We start from the raw sequence: 22,329 nt of genomic DNA, 5'->3' as shown, positions 1-22,329 counted from the left end.
CTACTCACATATATGCCCATGCACACACAGAAGGGACAATCTTGAGGCAGGACACAGAAAGGAAAATAGTTTAATAAAAAGGTGGGACAGATTGTGGTAACCAGGTGCGGTGGTTGGCCAGACAAGTGTACTGACCAACAGCCTGCTTATGCATGAGCAGTCCCTTTTATCTCCTTTTCTCTTCATTTTCCCATGCTTGATATCTTTCTTTATCTTCCTTTGGCCTTTTCCCTAAAAACCCTGCAACATCTCAAATTCTTTTGTTTAAGCCCAAATTTTCCCTCCACCCCAGGCTTCCTACAGTAAAGTCTATACTACTTTATGCAGTAGACCCTTTTATTTTGCCTAGCACTTGATAGAGATTAATCTGTTGAATCCCCTTAGTAGGTTTCTGTACCAGTGACAACGGCTCAGTCATTCACCTTTTAGGGGTGACTGATTTGGATGGATCAGGTTGTCAGCATTCGCCACCCTGTCATTGTTCCTCTGATCACTGTCTGCGTCCATTCTGAACAGTCGTTAGCCAGATATCCTCACGGTGTGCTTATCAGTTCCAGTTTATCATAGCTTGTCCTTGCACTTGGAGAGAACAGATGGATCTGGAGACCTTAGAGATACCAATTTTTTTCACAGAGGAGAGCTTTTTTCAGTGCTCTTTTCACTTCCTGGTTCCTCAGACAGTAAATGAAGGGGTTTAGGATGGGCGTGACAATAGTATACACAGCTGACACAAGCCGATTCAGGTCAAAAGGGTCGATCTTCTTGGGCCGGGCATGCATGAAGAGGGTGGCTGAGAAGAAAATGGTGACCACAGTTAGGTGGGAAGAACACGTGGAGGAGGCTTTCTTCTTACTCTGGGTATTGGGGATGTGCAGGATTGTCATGATGATTACTAGGTAGGCGACAATAGTGATGAAGAGGGGAACAAGCAGTACGAATAAGGCCAACACAAAGTCCACCAGCTCTGCCAGTGGCACATCAGTGCAGGCGAGGTTCAGCACAGGGCTAATAGCACAGAAAAAACGGTTGACAACATGGGGACCACAAAACTTCAACTGAGAGGTGAAGGAAATCTTGATCAAAGACACAGTGAACCCGCTGAACCAGGAGACAACTATGTGCACATTTGGTAAGTCATCGTGACCGGATAGTACAATGGTTGACAGATGGCCACATAGCGATTGTACGCCATTGCAGAGAGAAGGACACGCTCAGTGCACATGAAGGAGCTGAAGAAAAACAGTTGGGTCATGCGTCCTACAAAGGAAATACTCCTGTCTTCAGCAATGAAATTTGCCAAGAGTTTAGGGATAGTGATTGAGGGGCACCAGCCCTCAATGAAGGAGAGGGGACCAAGGAAAAAAATACATGGGTTTGTAGCGCGCACAGTTTGTCTTGATCAGGGCAATGATGACCACGTTCTCCAAAAGAGTTACAATGTAGGTCAGCAGAAATATTATGGAGAACAATACATGCAAATCCATTAGGGCTGGGAATCCTAGCAAGAGGAACATGTGGACCTGAGTGGTGTTCTCCTCCACGCGGAGAAGTGTAGAGCTGAGCCTCGGAGATTAAACAGACCAGGCAAAAAGAAAGCAGAACACGGGACAGTTAAAAGTTAAACAAAAATTCCAATCCCTAGATAGGATTTGTCTGACTAAGCTTTAGATGCTTGCCTTGGATGTTGCCCTTTCAGTCAATGCAAAGAAACAGGCAGTTCATCTGACCTACTGACACCTGCCTTAGGATGACATACGCTGCATCAAGGGTGCAGGTCCAGTAATAACAAGGGAAACGTAGATGACTAGTACAGGAATAGGCATACAAGTAGAAGCCATTTATAGGACATTCTGATGAATCACAACCCTAATTCCTATGCTCGTCTTCATTCTAGTTGCTTACTAAATCTTTGGTTAAATTTTCAACGGCATTAGTGAGAGCTAGATAAGCTAAGCATCTAGCCTTTTGGATTCAGGTGTCTCGGAACTGTGATCCTGAAGTTGTTGGAAAGTAAGAGCTGCTCATCCTCTATCGCTATTTTTGCCCGTTGAAACAGTTTGAATGTGGACCATACTATTTTTTTTTTTTGAAGTGGGAAAATTTACAAGAATTGGTAGATTGTTATAAGGTAATGTTAAAACTATACTGATGGACCATTTCCTAGGGAAAGGAGAAAGTCAAATAATTTATTTCAGCTTGCGAAGAAAAAATTAAATAACGTCACAGAAATTCTAGTGCCTGGATATTGACCACAGGTGGCTGACTTCTTAAACATTCCTTTATAAAACACCATTGAAATAGTTGAGAAGTTCATGAACGGGGTTTACATGCCACCTAACATGACCATATCCTGGATTAAATCCAGGATTTTCCTTAAATCATCCAGAAGCAGACCCTTGCTTGGTGTGTTCTCTTCCAACTGCTTGACACATCTGTCTTGAGACGGGCTGACTCATTATCAAGAGGTGCCCAACTCCGTCATTAATCACAGACAACTGAACTGACTAGATATTAGTCACCAGACGCTACGAAAGAAGGATCCTCTCCGGGATAATTTACTCTCATTTAACTGCAATAAGATCTGGACAGCCAGCTCCCTATGGTCCTCAACAGCCAGCCTTTCTATGATTTTGCCATCGTGACAGATGAAAGCAAGAGATTTTTCTATTACTGGTGATGTTTATGTTAGCCTTGTTATTTTGTTGCTGTTTTGTTGTAGAGCACTGACTCAGATGTAGTGGTTCTCATGTGGACACCTGAATTCCACTCTTGCTCTTTCACTTAGGGCAATATTCTTATCAACTTCTGTTAGCTTAGGCAATCTGCATAATCACATCAAAGTAAGCATTAAAAGAGTTTTTTCAGGAAAGAATAGTAATAAGAAGAAACGGATCAAACAACATCCTGTTTCTGACTTTCTGTTGCAATCCCTGCCACAGAATCATAGAATCGTTAAGGTTGGAAAAGACCCTTACGATCATCGAGTCTAACCGTTAACCTGTCACTGCCAAGTCCATCACTATACCGTGTCCTCGAGCACCACGTCTATCCGGTCTTTAAATACCTCCAGGGATGGAGACTCAACCACTTCCCTGGGTAGCCTGTTCCAATGCTTGACCACCCTTTCGGTGAAGAAGTTTTTCCTAATGTCTAACCTAAACCTCCCCTGGCGCAGCTTGAGGCCGTTTCTTCTCGTCCTATCACTCGTTACTAGGGAGAAGAGACCGACCCCCACCTCGCTACAACCTCCTTTCAGGTAGTTGTAGAGAGCGAGAAGGTCTCCCCTCAGCCTCCTCTTCTCCAGACTAAACAACCCCGGTTCCCTCAGCCTCTCCTCATAAGACATGTGCTCTAGACGCTTCACCAGCTTCGTTGCCCTCCTCTGGACACGCTCCAGCACCTCGATGTCCTTCTTGTAGTGAGGGGCCCAAAACGGAACACAGTACTCGAGGTGCGGCCTCACCAATGCCGAGTACAGGGGCACTATCACTTCCCTGGTCCTGCTGGTCACACTATTCCTGATACAGGCCAGGATGCCATTGGCCCTCTTGGCCACCTGGGCACACTGCTGGCTCATGTTCAGGCGGCTGTCGACCAGCACCCCCAGGTCCTTTTCCGCCAGGCAGCTCTCCAGCCACTCCTCCCCTGGCCTGTAGCGTTGCATGGGATTGTTGTGACCGAAGTGCAGGACCTGGCACTCAGCCTTGTTGAACCTCATACGGTTGGCCCCGGCCCAACCCTCAAGCCTGTCCAGGTCCCTCTGCAGGGCCTTCCTATCCTCCAGCAGGTCGACACTTCCACCCAGCTTGGTGTCATCTGCAAACTTACTGAGGGTGCCCGCGATCCCCTCATCCAGATCATCAATGAAGATGTTGAACAGGACTGGCCCCAGTACTCGTCTTCATGTCCTGCTAGCAGTGAGCCTGAGCATGAATTCCCAACTGGTGCATGTGTACACACACGCACACACACACAGACACACAGAGCCACAAATGGATCAATACGGACAGAAGGACACTATCTTTACAGGTCTCCATGTAACACAGACAGCATGAACGTGGATCTCCACCAACAGAAAAATCCTCTTCGTGAGTTTCTCTGTCTACCAGACCTTTTGTCTCCCCAGTTTTGGTCTGCCAGGACCTTGGTCTTTTCACTGTCTGCCATCCAGAGTCCCAGTCCGTCCAGTAGCTGGATTGCAGACTTCCGGTCTCTCCAGTATCTTGCTCCCTGACACAAGTCTCTATAATTTTGGCCCCTAAACTTCCGTCACTCCAGAATCTGGCTTTCAGGCCTCTTGTCCTCCAGAGGCTCGTTACCAAACTACTCACATATATGCCCATGCACACACAGAAGGGACAATCTTGAGGCAGGACACAGAAAGGAAAATAGTTTAATAAAAAGGTGGGACAGATTGTGGTAACCAGGTGCGGTGGTTGGCCAGACAAGTGTACTGACCAACAGCCTGCTTATGCATGACCAGTCCCTTTTATCTCCTTTTCTCTTCATTTTCCCATGCTTGATATCTTTCTTTATCTTCCTTTGGCCTTTTCCCTAAAAACCCTGCAACATCTCAAATTCTTTTGTTTAAGCCCAAATTTTCCCTCCACCCCAGGCTTCCTACAGTAAAGTCTATACTACTTTATGCAGTAGACCCTTTTATTTTGCCTAGCACTTGATAGAGATTAATCTGTTGAATCCCCTTAGTAGGTTTCTGTACCAGTGACAACGGCTCAGTCATTCACCTTTTAGGGGTGACTGATTTGGATGGATCAGGTTGTCAGCATTCGCCACCCTGTCATTGTTCCTCTGATCACTGTCTGCGTCCATTCTGAACAGTCGTTAGCCAGATATCCTCACGGTGTGCTTATCAGTTCCAGTTTATCATAGCTTGTCCTTGCACTTGGAGAGAACAGATGGATCTGGAGACCTTAGAGATACCAATTTTTTTCACAGAGGAGAGCTTTTTTCAGTGCTCTTTTCACTTCCTGGTTCCTCAGACAGTAAATGAAGGGGTTTAGGATGGGCGTGACAATAGTATACACAGCTGACACAAGCCGATTCAGGTCAAAAGGGTCGATCTTCTTGGGCCGGGCATGCATGAAGAGGGTGGCTGAGAAGAAAATGGTGACCACAGTTAGGTGGGAAGAACACGTGGAGGAGGCTTTCTTCTTACTCTGGGTATTGGGGATGTGCAGGATTGTCATGATGATTACTAGGTAGGCGACAATAGTGATGAAGAGGGGAACAAGCAGTACGAATAAGGCCAACACAAAGTCCACCAGCTCTGCCAGTGGCACATCAGTGCAGGCGAGGTTCAGCACAGGGCTAATAGCACAGAAAAAACGGTTGACAACATGGGGACCACAAAACTTCAACTGAGAGGTGAAGGAAATCTTGATCAAAGACACAGTGAACCCGCTGAACCAGGAGACAACTATGTGCACATTTGGTAAGTCATCGTGACCGGATAGTACAATGGTTGACAGATGGCCACATAGCGATTGTACGCCATTGCAGAGAGAAGGACACGCTCAGTGCACATGAAGGAGCTGAAGAAAAACAGTTGGGTCATGCGTCCTACAAAGGAAATACTCCTGTCTTCAGCAATGAAATTTGCCAAGAGTTTAGGGATAGTGATTGAGGGGCACCAGCCCTCAATGAAGGAGAGGGGACCAAGGAAAAAAATACATGGGTTTGTAGCGCGCACAGTTTGTCTTGATCAGGGCAATGATGACCACGTTCTCCAAAAGAGTTACAATGTAGGTCAGCAGAAATATTATGGAGAACAATACATGCAAATCCATTAGGGCTGGGAATCCTAGCAAGAGGAACATGTGGACCTGAGTGGTGTTCTCCTCCACGCGGAGAAGTGTAGAGCTGAGCCTCGGAGATTAAACAGACCAGGCAAAAAGAAAGCAGAACACGGGACAGTTAAAAGTTAAACAAAAATTCCAATCCCTAGATAGGATTTGTCTGACTAAGCTTTAGATGCTTGCCTTGGATGTTGCCCTTTCAGTCAATGCAAAGAAACAGGCAGTTCATCTGACCTACTGACACCTGCCTTAGGATGACATACGCTGCATCAAGGGTGCAGGTCCAGTAATAACAAGGGAAACGTAGATGACTAGTACAGGAATAGGCATACAAGTAGAAGCCATTTATAGGACATTCTGATGAATCACAACCCTAATTCCTATGCTCGTCTTCATTCTAGTTGCTTACTAAATCTTTGGTTAAATTTTCAACGGCATTAGTGAGAGCTAGATAAGCTAAGCATCTAGCCTTTTGGATTCAGGTGTCTCGGAACTGTGATCCTGAAGTTGTTGGAAAGTAAGAGCTGCTCATCCTCTATCGCTATTTTTGCCCGTTGAAACAGTTTGAATGTGGACCATACTATTTTTTTTTTTTTTTGAAGTGGGAAAATTTACAAGAATTGGTAGATTGTTATAAGGTAATGTTAAAACTATACTGATGGACCATTTCCTAGGGAAAGGAGAAAGTCAAATAATTTATTTCAGCTTGCGAAGAAAAAATTAAATAACGTCACAGAAATTCTAGTGCCTGGATATTGACCACAGGTGGCTGACTTCTTAAACATTCCTTTATAAAACACCATTGAAATAGTTGAGAAGTTCATGAACGGGGTTTACATGCCACCTAACATGACCATATCCTGGATTAAATCCAGGATTTTCCTTAAATCATCCAGAAGCAGACCCTTGCTTGGTGTGTTCTCTTCCAACTGCTTGACACATCTGTCTTGAGACGGGCTGACTCATTATCAAGAGGTGCCCAACTCCGTCATTAATCACAGACAACTGAACTGACTAGATATTAGTCACCAGACGCTACGAAAGAAGGATCCTCTCCGGGATAATTTACTCTCATTTAACTGCAATAAGATCTGGACAGCCAGCTCCCTATGGTCCTCAACAGCCAGCCTTTCTATGATTTTGCCATCGTGACAGATGAAAGCAAGAGATTTTTCTATTACTGGTGATGTTTATGTTAGCCTTGTTATTTTGTTGCTGTTTTGTTGTAGAGCACTGACTCAGATGTAGTGGTTCTCATGTGGACACCTGAATTCCACTCTTGCTCTTTCACTTAGGGCAATATTCTTATCAACTTCTGTTAGCTTAGGCAATCTGCATAATCACATCAAAGTAAGCATTAAAAGAGTTTTTTCAGGAAAGAATAGTAATAAGAAGAAACGGATCAAACAACATCCTGTTTCTGACTTTCTGTTGCAATCCCTGCCACAGAATCATAGAATCGTTAAGGTTGGAAAAGACCCTTACGATCATCGAGTCTAACCGTTAACCTGTCACTGCCAAGTCCATCACTATACCGTGTCCTCGAGCACCACGTCTATCCGGTCTTTAAATACCTCCAGGGATGGAGACTCAACCACTTCCCTGGGTAGCCTGTTCCAATGCTTGACCACCCTTTCGGTGAAGAAGTTTTTCCTAATGTCTAACCTAAACCTCCCCTGGCGCAGCTTGAGGCCGTTTCTTCTCGTCCTATCACTCGTTACTAGGGAGAAGAGACCGACCCCCACCTCGCTACAACCTCCTTTCAGGTAGTTGTAGAGAGCGAGAAGGTCTCCCCTCAGCCTCCTCTTCTCCAGACTAAACAACCCCGGTTCCCTCAGCCTCTCCTCATAAGACATGTGCTCTAGACGCTTCACCAGCTTCGTTGCCCTCCTCTGGACACGCTCCAGCACCTCGATGTCCTTCTTGTAGTGAGGGGCCCAAAACGGAACACAGTACTCGAGGTGCGGCCTCACCAATGCCGAGTACAGGGGCACTATCACTTCCCTGGTCCTGCTGGTCACACTATTCCTGATACAGGCCAGGATGCCATTGGCCCTCTTGGCCACCTGGGCACACTGCTGGCTCATGTTCAGGCGGCTGTCGACCAGCACCCCCAGGTCCTTTTCCGCCAGGCAGCTCTCCAGCCACTCCTCCCCTGGCCTGTAGCGTTGCATGGGATTGTTGTGACCGAAGTGCAGGACCTGGCACTCAGCCTTGTTGAACCTCATACGGTTGGCCCCGGCCCAACCCTCAAGCCTGTCCAGGTCCCTCTGCAGGGCCTTCCTATCCTCCAGCAGGTCGACACTTCCACCCAGCTTGGTGTCATCTGCAAACTTACTGAGGGTGCCCGCGATCCCCTCATCCAGATCATCAATGAAGATGTTGAACAGGACTGGCCCCAGTACTCGTCTTCATGTCCTGCTAGCAGTGAGCCTGAGCATGAATTCCCAACTGGTGCATGTGTACACACACGCACACACACACAGACACACAGAGCCACAAATGGATCAATACGGACAGAAGGACACTATCTTTACAGGTCTCCATGTAACACAGACAGCATGAACGTGGATCTCCACCAACAGAAAAATCCTCTTCGTGAGTTTCTCTGTCTACCAGACCTTTTGTCTCCCCAGTTTTGGTCTGCCAGGACCTTGGTCTTTTCACTGTCTGCCATCCAGAGTCCCAGTCCGTCCAGTAGCTGGATTGCAGACTTCCGGTCTCTCCAGTATCAGGAGTATTTCCTTTGTAGGACGCATGACCCAACTGTTTTTCTTCAGCTCCTTCATGTGCACTGAGCGTGTCCTTCTCTCTGCAATGGCGTACAATCGCTATGTGGCCATCTGTCAACCATTGTACTATCCGGTCACGATGACTTACCAAATGTGCACATAGCTGGTAGTTGTCTCCTGGTTCAGCGGGTTCACTGTGTCTTTGATCAAGATTTCCTTCACCTCTCAGTTGAAGTTTTGTGGTCCCCATGTTGTCAACCGTTTTTTCTGTGCTATTAGCCCTGTGCTGAACCTCGCCTGCACTGATGTGCCACTGGCAGAGCTGGTGGACTTTGTGTTGGCCTTATTCGTACTGCTTGTTCCCCTCTTCATCACTATTGTCGCCTACCTAGTAATCATCATGACAATCCTGCACATCCCCAATACCCAGAGTAAGAAGAAAGCCTCCTCCACGTGTTCTTCCCACCTAACTGTGGTCACCATTTTCTTCTCAGCCACCCTCTTCATGCATGCCCGGCCCAAGAAGATCGACCCTTTTGACCTGAATCGGCTTGTGTCAGCTGTGTATACTATTGTCACGCCCATCCTAAACCCCTTCATTTACTGTCTGAGGAACCAGGAAGTGAAAAGAGCACTGAAAAAAGCTCTCCTCTGTGAAAAAAATTGGTATCTCTAAGGTCTCCAGATCCATCTGTTCTCTCCAAGTGCAAGGACAAGCTATGATAAACTGGAACTGATAAGCACACCGTGAGGATATCTGGCTAACGACTGTTCAGAATGGACGCAGACAGTGATCAGAGGAACAATGACAGGGTGGCGAATGCTGACAACCTGATCCATCCAAATCAGTCACCCCTAAAAGGTGAATGACTGAGCCGTTGTCACTGGTACAGAAACCTACTAAGGGGATTCAACAGATTAATCTCTATCAAGTGCTAGGCAAAATAAAAGGGTCTACTGCATAAAGTAGTATAGACTTTACTGTAGGAAGCCTGGGGTGGAGGGAAAATTTGGGCTTAAACAAAAGAATTTGAGATGTTGCAGGGTTTTTAGGGAAAAGGCCAAAGGAAGATAAAGAAAGATATCAAGCATGGGAAAATGAAGAGAAAAGGAGATAAAAGGGACTGCTCATGCATAAGCAGGCTGTTGGTCAGTACACTTGTCTGGCCAACCACCGCACCTGGTTACCACAATCTGTCCCACCTTTTTATTAAACTATTTTCCTTTCTGTGTCCTGCCTCAAGATTGTCCCTTCTGTGTGTGCATGGGCATATATGTGAGTAGTTTGGTAACGAGCCTCTGGAGGACAAGAGGCCTGAAAGCCAGATTCTGGAGTGACGGAAGTTTAGGGGCCAAAATTATAGAGACTTGTGTCAGGGAGCAAGATACTGGAGAGACCGGAAGTCTGCAATCCAGCTACTGGACGGACTGGGACTCTGGATGGCAGACAGTGAAAAGACCAAGGTCCTGGCAGACCAAAACTGGGGAGACAAAAGGTCTGGTAGACAGAGAAACTCACGAAGAGGATTTTTCTGTTGGTGGAGATCCACGTTCATGCTGTCTGTGTTACATGGAGACCTGTAAAGATAGTGTCCTTCTGTCCGTATTGATCCATTTGTGGCTCTGTGTGTCTGTGTGTGTGTGCGTGTGTGTACACATGCACCAGTTGGGAATTCATGCTCAGGCTCACTGCTAGCAGGACATGAAGACGAGTACTGGGGCCAGTCCTGTTCAACATCTTCATTGATGATCTGTGATGATTCTATGATTCTGTGGCAGGGGCAGAAAAGTCAGAAAGTCAGAAACAGGATGTTGTTTGATCCATTTCTTCTTAGTAGCTGAATTGCCAAGCAGGGTGGTGTAGAGATCCGCTAGTGCAAAACAACGAGATGTCTCAAACAGCCTTGGTGCTCAACGGCTGCTAAAACCACAACGTAGAGCAGCGGTCGCTAGGACTGCAGGACCGGACAGTACCAGGAGTGGGGCTGAGGGAGGGAGTCCTGCGAAGGTGGGACGGTCTTGCCTCGGCCCCACCCCCCGCGGTCTATGAAGTGTCTTATTTCTCCCCACACATGGGGCCTGGGGGAGGGACCCGGTATCACTCCTCTTGGTTTGACTGGTTGCCCCTCTGAATTCGACTGGTATCTCTACCACTCCTGGAACTGGGACGAGAGAAGGTTCCAGAGGTCCCGAGACGGAAATCTATAAATAGGGAGCGAATACCCCCGTTGGCAGGTCCAGCGCTGCATCCAGGACCGGTGATTCTCCTCTTCTTTCCTCTTTCTCTCTCTCTCTCCCCCTCTCTCTTTCACCTCTCCTAAGGTTGTTAAGCTGTTAAGGTGGTTAAATTGTCGTGAAGTACTGCACGGCCTACCTCAATTTTCCATAAAGCTGCATAGCTTAGCCGCATAGCCGGGGTAGATATAATTGCGAGAGGGCTGGCGAGCATCCAATATTCGTACTCGATACTTGTTTCTGTAGAAGCTTTCCATTAAAGCTGGTGTTTGCGTACGGACCTTGAGTGTTGGCTCACCTTAATCCACACCGAGAGGATTTGCGAATCTTAGTCACTCGCCCTCTTCCCCCAGGTGGGACGTGACAGGTTGCAGCCCTCATGAGCTCGCTGGAGAGCAGCTCCTCTCCGCCCTGCAAAGCAACAGGGCTGCCCTCTCGCGCCGGCGGTTCCCTTCAGCGCCTGCAGAGCCAGCCCGGGTGGTCAAAGAGGAAGTCCCCCTGCAGGGTTCTGCGCAGGAGGTGTGGGGAGAAGGACAAAGCAAGACCCTTGAGCTACCCACCACAGGCCCCAAGCAGGCAAAGTTTCCAGGGAGACAATTTTCCTGCGCAGGTGAGGTCACAGGTAAGAGGAAGGGAAGGAGGCAGGAGTGCTGGCAGTGCCAGGGAGCATCAGGCAGGGCTGCGGGAGGTCCCAGCCAAGGCGCTGGGGGGAGCAGAGTGGCGCAGCGGAAGCGTGCTGGGCCCATAACCCAGAAGTCGATGGATCGAAACCATCCTCTGCTAATTGCTCTTTTTCCCCTGCGCCTGGCAGCTGCTGCCTCTCCCAGCAAGTTTTAACCTGCACTGCTGCAGCCCTCTGGGCACCCATGCCCATAGGCCTCCTGTTCCCTCAGCTCCTTCTCTCTGCCGCTGCTGCCTTCTTTCTCCTTTGCCTTCTGAGGAGCCAGCACTCCCAAAGTGCCCCTCAGCAAGGCAGGCGGGTGGGTGTGGAGCAGCAGGCGGAGCTCTCCCCAAAAGGCAGTGAGCGGCCTGGAGACACAGGTGTTTCTCCCTTCCCATCAGGCAGCTCAATCCCAACTTCCCAGCCACAAGCACAACCTCCAGGGATCTGCAGGTGGGGAGAAGGACAAGGCTGGTGCTATTTTGGCAAACACCAGTGCGATCAGCTTGACCACCTGGGGGTTTTCTCCATCCTAGTCTCTTTGCTGCCTTGCCCACGCGCAGGTCCAGCCAGGAGCAGGGCTGAGCAGGTATGCCCAATGGGCACCGTATTGGCTACATGTGGCTAGGTGCTGGTAGTGGAGGGGAGAGGGGGTGCTGCAGGGTGGCCTCTGTGAGAAGAGGTAAGGGGCTGCCCTGTGTCAGACAGAGCTGGTTCCAGCTGCCTCCACAACACCGAGCCGTCTGTGAAGTTTGTGGCATGGAGAGCACCCGTGATGGAGCTCCAGAATGAATTGCTCCTTCTCTTGCCAGGCCATGACCTTTCAATTGCCATGACCCTTCAAAGACGATCGAGAGTGGCCTCTTCCAGAAGTCCTCCTTGTCTGAGTGCTTCACGAGCTGGCGGCAGGAGGACGGCATGGGTATCTATCTGCAAGGGAGCTCCCTGCTATCTGAGTACCTGATGGGCCAGAGGCCAGAAGATGGCTTGGATGTCGACTGTGAGGTCACCTCTGGCTCTGCAGGCGATGGGCCGTCCACAAGAACATAGGTTGCGCTAGGTGCTTCCGTTCATTCCATAGTGGATACCGCTGCATGGTGTATCTTTTTATATCCGAACACTTCTTGGTCCAAAGGAAGTGGACAGCCCATCGGAGGGAGAACTGAGAACATGCGGGCATGACGGTGTCCAAAATGGTCGTCAGGCAATCACAGAGCAATACGAGAACCCACGGGGAATGACGCTGTCAAAAGCTGCCTCTTCCCTGTATGTGGTGAGTGGGGGCTGCCTTTCCAGATGTGCTTCTGGGCACACGGGTAGGGTTGGCTGGTCCTGACAGCCAGCCACAGGTCTGCCTGAGAGCAGGCGGGTATGACGGGGTCAAGAAACGGCTGTCAGCCCAGGAACGGGTAACGGCTAGAGTCCTGCAAAGCAAATTACTTGTGGGCATGCAGCATGGCATGTGGCAGATGCTCATATCCAACCAAGTTATATAGGCCAAGAAACCTCTGCTAGAAATGATCCACCTGGCCTACTTGCACATTATACGACAGGGTAGAGAATCGTTACCCTAGCATTGCCTGCTTTTCACTCACCGATTGCCGAGCTGATGTACACTAGGCAAGTGTACAAGATATGGACATATCCGGTGCCTAAGAAGAAATCCAGGCTAGTTGCTGTGCCTTTTAAATTCGACCAAAGGGCACATTATGCCAGCACACGTTAGCCTGGGACAGCGTGAATGCGCCTCCGTCTGGGGCACAGGGAGACCTGTGCTAGCTCAGTGTTATGCCCTATGGTATTCCCAGTGGACGTTGTGTCGGCTCCATATGGCAAGGTTTTGGAAGTGGAGGGGTTAGGGGGTGCTGCAGGTTGGCCTCTGTGAGACAAGGTAAGGGGCTGCCCTGTGTCGGACACAGCCAGTTCCAGCTCCACAGTGGACCCACCGCACAACACAGCTGAGCCATCAGCAACGGCTGTGGCCCCTCTGTGAAAACATATTCCAGAAAGGGCAGAAAGCACCAGACAGAGAGAGGAGGAAGGAACAAAAAGAGTGCTGGGTACTGGGTGGTCGGAAGTGCGTGTAGGAGCTGCGGTTGCCTGTCAGCAGCCCTTGGTGGGAGCAGGGCAAGGGTGCTCCCTGGAGCCAGCTCCCCCTGCAGCAGTGCCCGGAGGAGGCTGGCTGAGCTGGGCTGGCTCTGGCAGCTGCGGGGGGAGGAGTGGCAGAGGCAGCAGCGGCAGCGGCAGCAGCAGCGGCAACGGCAACGGCAACGGCAACGCCAAGAGCAGCAGCACGTCAGGATGGCCGAGCGGTCTAAGGCGCTGCATTCAGGTTGCAGTCTCACAGGGAGGCGTGGGTTCGAGTCCCACTCCTGACAGCCTGTTCTCTCTTGCTGCATGCCCCAGCTGCCACCCCTAGCTAGGGAGGCTTAGAAGATGAAACATGGCTGGAGGCTTCCCACATTTCCACTCTCCCCTACTGAACTCGCATTCTGCATGCCTTGGATAATCTTCTGCATGCTCTTGGATAATCTTCAAACATGCACCCACAAAATCCTCTCTCTCCCTGTCACCACTTTACACTCCAATCAACCCTTCTGCCTGGGAAGGCCTTTCAGGGAGCCAGAGAGTGCTTCAAGCGGGCTCACACCAGCTGATGGGCGCTTTGTCCTCTCGGGTCGTAAAATACCTTGAGGACAGACATTTCACAGCCTCTCTGGACCCCTGTTCCCTTGCTTAGGCACCCTCTGGGTGATCCTTTTTGTTCCTCTAGCCAGTCACAAACTGCCCGTTCAATTTCTGACCGTCGGCTCTCATCCCCCAGCCATCTCAATAGCCTCCTTGTAGGCACTGGGAGGCTCCTATTAGATCCCCGCAAAGCCTTTTCTTCTCCCAGCTAAGCACACCTTGGGTCCTCAGCTTCTCCTCACAAGGCCAGAGCCCCCGCCCCCTGACTATCCTACGGATCCTCCGCTGAACTTGCTCCAGTTTATCATCACCTTTCCTTCGTTCCCCAGGTAGTCCTTTTTCCCCTTTTTTGGAGACTGCGGCAACTTTTCCCTCTCGTTAGTCACCTGGGAGCCCCTCTGCCCTCTGCTCCCGAAGCTGGAGAGCTCCTGAGATGCATCCTTCCCTCTTTCAGGCCCAGTGGCACATTCTGTAGGTGCCAATCTAGGATGTGGCATTGACCAGCAGGATTTCGACCAAGAAATTTTACCTGAACTGGCAGTTCCTCACCTGCAAATACAACCAGCACCAGTGGGAAGAGGGGCAATTGGGAGTAAGGATGTCACCGCCATGGTGTCATCGGGCAGGTGTCAGTCCTTTTCCTGAGATAATCCAGCAGAACAGCCCAGCCATGTCTCTCCAAGAGAGAGACATCCCTATGTCATCCCACTGCAGATTGCGCAGGAACTGGTGGCTTTTTCCAGAAGGACCGTGATCAGGAAGTATGAGCCACAGAAGGGGTCTTCCTGTGCACATGTTTATCAAGAAGAGGGAACATGCAAAAGGTGGTATCAGAACATGCCGGGGTTGGCCCTGAAGACCAGATCTGCCCCATGCCCCCAGTTCTCCTTGTCAGGGGTCCAGCCCCTACTAGATGGTTTCCAGCAGGGCTGCTCCCCTGGATGGCTGTGCACACGTGGGTTACAGGCAGCAATAAATCTCAAAGATGCTGGAAGCTCCACTGGGCTGAGTCCTTCCTGTCCAGACATTTGCCTCCTTCCTCCTTGGCCTTTCTGCAGGTTCTGGTTTTGCGGTATGGGACCAGCGGGGCTGTTGTTCTCTGCAGAAGTTGGAAAGCCCTTCCTCAGGTCATTCTGGCTGAGGGCAGGCCTTGGGAAGCAAAAGAGTGGCTTGTCCATATGCCTCTGGCCTTGCAGGCTGTTGGGAGCCCCACTGGGCTGAGATGTGAGTCAGATGAAGGTGTCTGCTGGGAGCCAAAGCCTGGGAAAACTTCCAGGGCTTCCTTTGCATGCCCACAGGGGAGAGGCACAGGGTAGATGGGCAAAAACTACCCACTCTCATCTCCAGCAACATTTGCAGGAAGGCATAGCACTCCTGCAGGGGCCTCCTGCAGCCCGTTAGGAGCCCTGGGTGTTGCAGGGCTTTGGAGGAGCTCAGCAGCGCCGAGCCCTTCCTTCCCACCATGTAGTGACCAGACCAGATGCTGTGCCAGGAGCCAAGTACAGGCCTGGCACCAACCGCCTCTCCCGGGCAAAGCCACCACCATCACCAGGAAGGAATCATAGAATCATAGAATCGTCAAGGTTGGAAAAGACCCTTACGATCATCGAGTCCAACCGTCAACCTTTCACTGCCAAGTCCATCTATACCATGTCTTCAAGCACCGTATCTATCCGTTCTTTAAATACATCTAGGGATGGAGACTCAACCACTTCCCTGGGTAGCCTGTTCCAATGCTTGACCACCCTTTCGGTGAAGAAGTTTTTCCTAATGTCTAACCTAAACCTCCCCTGGCGCAGCTTGAGGCCGTTTCCTCTGGTCCTATCACTTGTTACTAGGGAGAAGAGACCGACCCCCACCTCGCTACAACCTCCTTTCAGGTAGTTGTAGAGAGCGAGAAGGTCTCCCCTCAGCCTCCTCTTCTCCAGACTAAACAACCCCAGTTCCCTCAGCCGCTCCTCATAAGACATGTGCTCTAGACCCTTCACCAACTTTGTTGCCCTTCTCTGGACACGCTCCAGCACCTCGATATCCTTCTGGCAGTGAGGGGCCCAAAACGGAACACAGTACTCGAGGTGCGGCCTCACCAATGCCGAGTACAGGGGCACTATCACCTCCCTGGTCCTGCTGGCCACGCTATTCTTGATACAGGCCAGGATGCCATTGGCCCTCTTGGCCACCTGGGCACACTGCTGGCTCATGTTTAGGCAGCTGTCGACCAGCACCCCCAGGTCCTTTTCTACCAGGCAGCTCTCCAGCCACTCCTCCCCTGGCCTGTAGCATTGCATGGGATTGTTGTGACCGAAGTGCACCGAAGTGACCCGGCACTTAGCCTTGTTGAATCTCATGCAGTTGGCCCTGGCTCATCAGTCCAGCCTGTCCAGGTCCCTCTGCAGGGCCTTCCTATCCTCCAGCAGATCGACACTTCCACCCAGCTTGGTGTCATCTGCAAACTTACTGAGGGTGCACTCAATACCCTCATCCAGATCATCAATGAAGATATTGAACAGGACCAGCCCCAGTACTGAGCCCTGGGGAACACCGCTCGTGACCGGCCGCCAACTGGATTTGACTCCATTCACCACCACTCTCTGGGCTCGGCCGTCCAGCCAGTTTTTAACCCCGCGCAGGGAGCACCCATCCAAGCCGTGTGCAGCCAGCTTCTCCAGGAGAATGCTGTGGGAGACAGTGTCAAAGGCCTTACTAAAGTCCACGTAGACAACATCCACAGCCTTCCCCTCATCCACTAAGCGGGTCACCTTGTCATAGAAGGAGACCAGGTTAGTGAAACAGGGCCAGGGACTGCTTTCATAAACCCATGCTGGCTGGGTCTGATCCCCCAATTGTCCCGCACTTGCTGCATAATGGCACTCAAGATGACCTGCTCCATGACCTTCCCCGGCACCCAGGTCAGGCTCACAGGCCTGTAGTTCCCGGGATCCTCCTTCCGACCCTTCTTGTAGAGGGGCGTCACATTTACTAGCTTCCAGTCATCCGGGACCTCCCCGGTTGACCAGGACTGCTGATAAATGATGGAGAGTCGCTTGGCCAGCTCCTCTGCCAGCTCCCTCAGTATCCTTGCATGGATCCCATCTGGCCCCATGGACTTGTGCGCATGCAGGTGGAGGAGCAGGTCAGTGACTGCCACCTCTTCGACAACTGGGACTTCACTCTGCATCCTATCTCCATCTCCCAGCTCAGGGGCCTGAAAAACCCAAGGATGACTAGCTTGACTATTAAAGACTGAGGCAAAGAAGGCATTAAGTACCTCTGCCTTCTCCTCATCCTTCGTGGCAAGGTTACCTTCTGCATCCAACAAAGGAGGGAGATTCTCCCTGGCCCTCCTTTTGTCACTAAAATATTTATAAAAACTTTTTTTGTAGTCTTTAACGGCGGTGGCCAGTTTAAGTTCCAGCTGCGCCTTCGCCTTTCTGATCTTCTCCCTGCATATCCTCACAACATCCTTGTAGTCCCTCTGAGTCGCCTGCCCCTTCTTCCAAAGGCGGTAAGCTCTCCTTTTTTTCCTGAGTTCTAGCCAAAGCTCTCTGTTCAGCCAGGTTGGTCTTCTCCCCCATCTGCTCAACTTGCGGCACATGGGGACGGCCTGCTCCTGCGCCTTTGAGATTTCCTCCTTGAATAACGTCCAGCCTTCTTGGACTCCTTTGCCCTTCAGGACGGGCTCCCAAGGGACTCTGCTAACCAGACTCCTGAACAGCCCAAAGTCCGCCCTTCTAAATTTCAGGGTAGCGGTCTTGCTGACCCCCTTCCTTACCTCTCCTAGAATTGAACACTCTATCATTTCATGGTCGCTGAGCCCAAGACAGCCTCCGACCACCACATCGCCCACCAGGCCTTCTCTGTTCGCAAACAGCAGGTCCAGCGCGGCACCTCCCCTGGTTGGCTCACTTACCAGCTGCGTCAGGAAGTTATCTCCGACACACTCCAGGAACCTCCTAGACTGCTTCCTCTCTGCTGTGTTGTATTTCCAGCAGATATCTGGTAAATTGAAGTCTCCCACAAGAACAGGGGCTAGGGGTTGTGAGACTTCAGCCAACCGCTTGTAAAATACTTCATCTGTTTCCTCATCCTGGTTGGGTGGTCTGTAACAGACTCCCACCAGGATATCTGCCTTGTTAGCCTTCCCCCTGATCTTAACACATAAGCACTCAACCTTATCATTACTGTCGTTGAGCTCTAGACAGTCAAAACACTCCCTAACGTACAGGGCTACCCCTCCACCTCTCCTTCCTAGCCTGTCCCTTCTAAAGAGCTTGTAGCCATCCATTGCAGCACTCCAGTTATGTGCGTCATCCCACCATGTTTCCGTGATGGTGACCACATCATAGTTTTCCTGCCGCACAGTGGCTTCCAGCGCCTCCTGTTTCTTGCCCATGCTGCATGCATTGGTGTAAATGCACTTCAGTTGGGCTATAGATCTCTTCACCAACACAGGCATGCTACCCCTAGGCTCATCCCTAGCAAGCCTGGTTTTATCCCCTTCCACCTTCGCATCTAGTTTAAAGCTCTCTCAATGAGGCCAGCTAACTCCTGGGCCAGGATCCTTTTTCCCCTTTGCGACAGGTGAACCCCATCTGTCTCCAGCAGGCCTGGTGCCATGTAAACTGCCCCATGGTCGAAAAACCCAAAGTTCCGCCGCTGGCACCAGCCTCCAAGCCACGTGTTGATGAGGTGGGTCTTCCTGTTCCTTTCCATATGCTTCTCGGCTACTGATGGGATGGAGGAAAACACCACCTGTGCTCCTGATCCTTCAAGCAATCGCCCTAGTTCTCTAAAGTCCCTTTTGATTGTCTTGATGCCACTATCAGCTACCTCATCACTGCCGGCTTGAACAACCACTAGTGGATAATAATCAGAAGATCTCACCAGCCTGGGGAGCTTCCTGGTAATAGTTCTTATCCTTGCCCCAGGGAGGCAACAGACTTCCCTATGGGATGGGTCCAGTCGGCATATCGGGCCCTCTGTTCCCCTCAGAAGGGAGTCACCTACGACAATTACCCTTCTTTTTTTTCTCGCCAATGGCCGTTGTAATGCGCGGGGCTGACTGCTTTCCCCCAGTCAACCCTTTGGATGGATCCCTGTCTGTATCTTCATCCTCGGGGCCCTCAGGTTCCAGAGCCTCATACCTGTTGTGTAAGGGCACCTGAAGGGGTGAGGTTGGCCGGGAGAGGATTTGCCTGCTGCGCCGGGCTGGGATCCGCATCCATCCTTCTCCTTCTCTTGGGTCCCCTCCCTCTGCCTGACGGCATGAGGGCAGGGGAACCTCTCCCTCACTTGATGCTTCCGTCATCTAAGCCTGGATCTCTTCAGGGTCTGTTGCCAACATCCAGGAGCCTGTTCACATCTTATATTGACACCTTGCATGTTCCACAGGATTGGCACATATGAAGCAGAACCAAGGGGATTCCTGTGTCTTTCCAGAGCATCAGGTGGAAGACGCACAAGTCTCTTATATGATGTCTATAGATGCCTTTTCTTAGGCAACCAAATCACATTTGTGCTCTTATAGTGAGTACTGTTTTAAGTGCCTCACTGTCAGATGCTTAATGCTATTGCATGGATCTGAATTGTCAAGCTTTCTCAAATCTGTGCATTGCAAAGGCATAGCCAACTGGGTCAAGGTATCATCTCTAGAAATCATACCTACAGCCAGGAGTTTGCCCCCCATTCTCTGCATCTAGGCCATTATGCAGACAATTCAGAGCACCCCTTTATTCTGTCCTCACTAATCCAAAAGGCAGACACAGCACATCTAGTGCCCGAGAATGTCATATGCCTTTCATCTAACTCAACATGGAACTGCAGTCCAGGCTACGACTGAAGGTGGTGAATGTCTGTGTAAAGAACCACAGCACCTAAAAATGAAGCACTTATAAACCGCTGCACCCCACATTAAAATTGGGATTTAGTGCCTAAGTATAAGTAGATATCTGGTGTTACTAGAAATGTCCATACTTCACAGGCATGAAGTACGACAAAGGACCTGCAACAGGCCTGTTCTGTTCTGGATCCACAGGCAAAGTCTGGGTAGGATGCTTTGAGGACATTCAGCATGTCTGCAGCAGTCTGTGTAAATGCAAATCAATTGCTTCATCATTGACCATAATGTGAATCTGGAAAAGTAGCTAGACACATAAATACATTTAAGTATATAAATCTAGGCAAGATAAGCCACACTGCTAAAGCTAGTAGAGGTCAAGCTCACATCCATTTTTAAGTTCACATTTAAATCTACGGTCCCCTTATACTTAATGGAAAGAAACAGATTCCTCCAGAGGGCTGACTCAAGTCAAATGTTGACAATATCATTCTCAGGCTATGCCCACCCAAAATGTGACACATGCTAGCTCCCTTCAGCTCTACAGAAGGTCTGAATGACAGGAGAGTCATTCAGCTGCCTCAACATAGCCGTCAAGTAGTCATTTAATACCATAGATTATCCAGGACAACTGCATGGGGCTGTCAGCTATGCCTCAAATTGTGCAAGAGACACACATGCTTCTGTCTTGGAAGATGGAGACCAGATGGGGTACCATAAGGCACCTTAAAATGATGGAAGAAGACTCAAGTCCTTGAATATCTCCTCTGATTTAGATCTACGGAATTAAATTCTAAATGTGTTAAACTACACGAGATAATCAGTAGTTCTTCAGTCTCTTGCAATACAGTGTCCTTTTGACCTCTTTCCTTATAAATACGAGAGGTGGAGTAACCACATTCTGAGCCTTGTCCTTGTTTTAGTCACTTTCCTCCAGGAAAGCGTTTTCTCCCTAACATTTTTTCCAGGGCAGATCTCACCTGCTGGTTCCTAAGAGTGTAATTCAAGGCGTTCAGAGCTGGGGTGACAGCACTGTACATGAGAGACACTTGCACATCCCTCTTAGGGAAGCTTCCTGAGGCAGGTGGTGTATAGTTGAAGGTCACTGGTATGTAAAGCAGTGCCACAACGGTGAGGTGGGAGGCGCAGGTGGAGAAGGGCTTCCATCTTTCTTCCTGGGACCGGACTTCATAGAAGAGGAAGGAGATAATATAGAGATAGGAGAGGACTATGAGAGTGAAGGGGCCTAGAGCAATAGACGTGGTGACAACATTGAGGAGGGCCATGTTGAGGCTGGTACTACTGCAAGCCAAGTTCAACAGTGGCTTGATGTCACAGAAGAAGTGATGAATGTGGTTGTGGCCACAGAAGCTCAGTTGAGAGGTCATGACTGAGTGCACCATGGCATGTACAAAACCAGTGGACCAGCTGGCCACAGCCAGCAGCAGACAAGTCCGTGGGCTCATGACAAGGGTGTAGCGCAAAGGGTTGCAAATGGCCACATAGCGGTCGTAGGCCATGGTGGCCAGGAGCACAGCCTCAGTACTGCCCAGGAAGTGGAAGAAGTGGAGCTGGGCCAAGCACCCACCAAAAGAGATGGGCTGATGCCCAAAGAGAAAGCCAGTCAACATCTTGGGAACAGTGACTGTGCAGTAGAAAGTATCCAGGCAGGACAAGTTCCCCAGGAAGAAGTACATCGGGGTGTGGAGCCGGGGCTCAGCTATCACCATGGTCACAATGGCACCATTTCCCAGAAGACCAGTCAAGTAGAGCAACAGAAAGGAGATGAAGAAAAAGTGCTGCAGCCCCTGGATATCGGTGAGGCCCAAAAGGATGAACTCACTGACCTCTGTCTGGTTCAGCATTGCTAGAACAATAAGAAGCAAAGGCAAAACATCAAGGTTCCACAGTTGTGAGGAGTAACAGCATTACAAAACTCGTTTGCTTCTGTGCTATTTTAATACAAACAAATGCAGAAAAGGGCAAAACATAACACATGTAATCAAATGTAAAAGCTGCATAGAAACTCAAGAAATTAGCATGGACAAGGAGAACTTTAATGTAGTCTTCTACTTTCTGTCTAGAACAAAGAAAAGAGTAAAATATTACCAAGGGGAAAATATTAAAATAAAAACTTCTATCTATGCATAACAGCAGAATATGTAAGACGTAAAACATTGCTGCTTCTTCACCTTCAGCCACATTCATATTTCAATTCTGCTCATCTGTAACTTCCTGCTACAACCTTTGATCTCATCAATAAAACTTCTAACTCATAATGTGAATCACTCCTGACGCTTTCTTTCTACTATTGTGCCTACATTTCATTAAGCCAATTTCAACTTTCACATTTCTAATGGT

The 22,329-nt window shown here is 49.7% G+C and overlaps 1 protein-coding gene, 1 non-coding gene and 3 pseudogenes across 2 annotated transcripts; 2 read left to right on the top strand and 3 right to left on the bottom strand.

Moving 5' to 3' along the window:
- Nucleotides 1-547: 547 nt before the first annotated feature.
- Nucleotides 548-4,167, bottom strand: LOC104016083 (olfactory receptor 6B1-like; annotated as a pseudogene).
- Nucleotides 4,168-4,870: 703 nt separating this feature from the next.
- LOC104016084 (olfactory receptor 6B1-like) lies at nucleotides 4,871-8,493 on the bottom strand (annotated as a pseudogene).
- An 80-nt stretch (nucleotides 8,494-8,573) lies between these two features.
- On the top strand, nucleotides 8,574-9,224 carry LOC148051242 (olfactory receptor 6B1-like; annotated as a pseudogene).
- Nucleotides 9,225-13,739: 4,515 nt separating this feature from the next.
- TRNAL-CAG (transfer RNA leucine (anticodon CAG)) lies at nucleotides 13,740-13,822 on the top strand. Its single transcript has one exon. It is a non-coding gene; the product is annotated as a tRNA-Leu (tRNA).
- Nucleotides 13,823-20,980: 7,158 nt separating this feature from the next.
- Nucleotides 20,981-21,833, bottom strand: LOC148051240 (olfactory receptor 12D1-like). The gene is given in 2 exon segments (XM_087738227.1): nucleotides 20,981-21,025; nucleotides 21,027-21,833. Coding segments are annotated over 2 exon segments (852 nt in total).
- Nucleotides 21,834-22,329: the final 496 nt, after the last annotated feature.

The sequence above is a fragment of the Nipponia nippon genome, unplaced genomic scaffold (assembly GCF_047370975.1).
Source record: "Nipponia nippon isolate SJK-2023a ecotype South Korea unplaced genomic scaffold, ASM4737097v1 scaffold_62, whole genome shotgun sequence".
Lineage (NCBI taxonomy): Eukaryota > Metazoa > Chordata > Aves > Pelecaniformes > Threskiornithidae > Nipponia > Nipponia nippon.
The sequence above is the reverse complement of the archived record's forward strand: the minus strand, read 5'-3'. Positions and strand labels throughout refer to the sequence as shown.